Below are 3,866 nucleotides of genomic sequence, written 5' to 3' on the forward strand. Positions count from 1 at the left end.
GTTAGTGCTTTAGAATTAGATTTTGCTAAAAAATTTCAGTGTGTTAGTGCTTTAGAATTAGGGGACCTAAATATTTGATTTAGTGTTTTAGGACTAGTTGAGCTAGTTTTTAGATTAGTGCTGCCCACCACTGCCTGTTCGTAATATTCACACAACATTCTCCCAGTTTTTAAATGCAATTTAGTCACAAAGTTTACTGCAGAGCCTGTCTGGTGACATTGGATTGAAAAAAAGAATCAATGCATGACCATGAGTTATTGTTTAGCCATTATCTCATGGTCACGCATTAATTTTTAAAAATCCAATGTCACCAGACAGGCTCTGCAGTATACTTTGTGACTAAATTGCATTTAAAAACTGGGAGAATGTTGTGAATTTTACGTATAGGCAGTGGTGGGCAGCACTAATCTAAAAACTAGCTCAACTAGCTCTAAAACACTAAATCAAATATTTAGGTCCCCTAATTCTAAAGCACTAACACACTGAAATTTTTTAGCAAAATCTAATTCTAAAGCACTAAAATAACCCAGTCAACCCATGAACACTCTTCAACAGACAACATGAGTCACATATTGTCATGTTGCTCTCTTACATCTTATCATTGACATTCCTCAGCTGTATTTGTGTTCATATATTGTCACCTGGTGGATCAGTGACACACATATGAACAAAATGTGTGACAGTTTTCACCCTCAGCTGTTAACATTAACAATGATCAATAACATTTATAGACCTCAGTTAGTGCTTCTAAATTCAGCCTATAAATTTAGCAAGTGCTAATCCACTAATAAATCTTAAAATTAGCAAAAGCCCTAAAGCACTAATCAGATAATTAGTTCCCCTATTAGTGCTTTAGGGGAACTGTTCCCACCACTGCGTACAGGTATGTATGTTTACATTCCATAAAATTCCAAGAGAATGTTTTTTTTAATTTTCCAGATTTTGGTGCCTTCAGTTAGTCCCCAACAGTCCCAGCTCAGTTAGGAAGAGGTTTAAGAAAAATCTTTTAAAAACATTATCTCATTCATTGTCATGTGGAGAAATATATGGTGCCCATTTGTTGACATTGAACAAAAACAAAAATTATGTCATGGCCACGTGTTATCACATGGCCATGAGAGAACATGGGCCTTTAGATAATGAAGTAGCGCCTCTCTTTCTGAGATACAGACATTGGAGTCAGATTTTGAATACTTTTGTTTTTTTTTTAACTTCCTGATGTATTTCATATCTGCATTAAAATAAAATGAAMGCTGTTCAAGCATGTCCATGTTAACATTTAACAGTTTCTGCATGGAAAATAATTATTTCATTTCCAGGAGGCATTATCCAATGTCACCGGATGGGCTCATACGAGACAACTTTTCCACAAACTTAACAAAGTTTATTTTTATTTTCTGTTTATTTGGGAGAATGTTGCACATATATAGTTACTCAGTATATGAATGTTTTACCAATTCAGGGATTCCAAGAAAAGAAAAATGTATTTTTTTCAGTCCTAGCCCAGTTAGAAACAGGTTTAAGGGAAAGCTAATAAAAATTTCATCTGATATGAGGAGAATGAAGTAAAGTTTCTAGAAATTGTGAATAAATTTAACATTTTTACTCTTAAAAAATGTAGACGAGAATAGCTCAATCATGTTTTTGAGTATATATATATATTTTTTTTTCGATGATTGACATTTTGATGAATCTTTTAAAGCCCATCCTTTAACTCTTGTCATTAATTACATCCGTAGAAACCTGCTGATTCTTGCTTGTCAGGTTTAACCGCTGGTCGTCTACAGGATCCTGCTGCCAATACACTGTAAGGAAAATAAAAACTCACTTTGTATACATAATATTAGGAAGTGACGAGAAAAAGATAACAGRAAGAAGCTAAAATGATCTCTGAATCTACAGTGGGCAAATTTAGTTTCAACGTTGCCAAACTTCACAAAATGTTGAACGTTTTTTTTTTTTTTTTTTGCAGCACCTCAGTTTGTGCTGGGAAACATTCTCCACTACCACCACACTAAATATGAGCATATTTATAAAAACAACTAAATTCAATTTATGAGGACTATTAGCTGCAGCAGCTATTTTGAATCAGATTAACTCCGGTGATTACAATATTTCTGAGACTTTCATTCAAAYTTTTTCTCTGGCAGTTCATGAGATATTTTGATAAGGCAGAATTAAAGGATTGTCTTCCTTTTAACACAGCTTATTTAATCAGCAAGATTTGTACAAAAGTTCAGGAACCATTGGTTTTGCTGTTCTGAAAACAAATTTAACATTAAAATTATTCAATTAATTTTACGCTAAATTATACAAAACACACTTGAAATTAACCATCAACCTAAACTAAAGTTTYTTTTCTTGTAAAATTAATAACTTTCCAGAGCATAAAAAAATAAAAAAATAAAAAAATATATTTGACACAATTAGAAACATTTTAATTCACTCAGTAAGAATTTATTTTATACAACATTTTCATCTGACAAATCAGCATAAATTAACCAGACATAAATTAAATCTGAGTAAATGTTGCTGGCTAACATGCTGAAACCATAACTGAGAAACAACTAAATGTATTTATATTTTTAAAACTCTGGTGCAGGTGGAACTGAACGCTTCAGAAAACCTTTACGCATCCTGACGTTGTTTTATAGACAAAACGATTTGGTTAGTTGTGTTATGGTTTAGTCTAACTCTGAATTGGAAGCCATAAAAATCATCAAGTCATTTCTAATCTGGACAGATTACAGTAGGGTAACAACAGGCAACTTTAAAATCTGCTGTTTTTATTGTTTTTATGAAGATTATAAAAAGATGTTATTAATGTGGCAATCAGCGTGACAGATTAAAGSAACATTTCTGCAGAAACAAGCCAATAAAAAAAAGAATGAACATGTTGCTCATTTTAACTCCAATCATCTGAGTCCAGATCTGCTGTGGAAATTATGAAATGACAAACTTTTGTTTCTTCTCTGTTGTGATGGGAAGCCTGGTGGTGTGGTGCAACCAGGCCAGTTTATGTACAGTCAGAACGTCTGTGGAGAGTTGCATCGTTTGTACACTACTGTCACCTCACAGCACCATTCCTCCACCCATGATCTCCATCCTCTGTAGATTACAAACAAACAAACAAACAAACAAACATGTTTAAAAAGATGTAAACTATCTCCTTCAGCCACTGCAGGATAAATATACAAAGAACAGACAGTACCATGAATTCTCATGTTTTTAACCATTAGTTTGTTCATGGAGTCTTAAAAAAGTACGTACCTTCAGTCAGAAATATCTTCTTTACTAAGTTAGCATTACAATGAAAATCCAACCTGCTGTTATAAAATTATACTAGGTCATTTTAATTTACTGAAAGCTTCCTTATAAATATTATGAGCCAGTTTACTACAAAGTTCTCCAAGTACACAGCAAAAACAGGAGTGTTAAAATTTCAGTGTTAAACTTTTGGGTGTTGATTTAACTCTCCCTAGTGTTATTTTAACACTTTCTGAATACACTCACACCCAGTGTTTGTGTTAATTCACAGTGTCGATTTCCTCAGTGTTGTCTCAACACTGGACAGTGTTAAATAAGCTCCACCCACAGTTAAGTCTTACGTAACACTTAACAGTGTTGTTATATAACACCATGCAGTGTTGAAAGCAGTATTGTGAAAAGCCCCGCCCTCTTCCACCTCATGTCAGACAGACCAGCATTTACCCAGCATTCCTTGCTGAGAAATTTTGCAGAAATGATGTGTTTGCATGTTTATGACCATTAAAGACATTCATGAGAGTAAAATTAGTTGTTCTGGTGAGTTTTATTGTTCGGTTTGATCAAGTTGTTCAACTTTAAGTTTATGTTTTTGGCCAAAA

The 3,866-nt window shown here is 33.5% G+C and overlaps 1 protein-coding gene across 1 annotated transcript in view; it reads right to left on the minus strand.

Moving 5' to 3' along the window:
- Positions 1-2,421: 2,421 nt before the first annotated feature.
- Positions 2,422-3,866, minus strand: part of emc4 (ER membrane protein complex subunit 4) — a 9,900-nt gene continuing 8,455 nt past the window's right edge. The window contains exon 6 of the mRNA XM_014021821.1: positions 2,422-3,108. Coding sequence (XP_013877275.1) covers positions 3,073-3,108 — 36 coding nt within the window. The 3' untranslated portion in view covers positions 2,422-3,072. The remainder of the gene's footprint in view (positions 3,109-3,866) is intronic.

The sequence above is a fragment of the Austrofundulus limnaeus genome, unplaced genomic scaffold (genome assembly GCF_001266775.1).
Source record: "Austrofundulus limnaeus strain Quisiro unplaced genomic scaffold, Austrofundulus_limnaeus-1.0 Scaffold307, whole genome shotgun sequence".
NCBI lineage: Eukaryota > Metazoa > Chordata > Actinopteri > Cyprinodontiformes > Rivulidae > Austrofundulus > Austrofundulus limnaeus.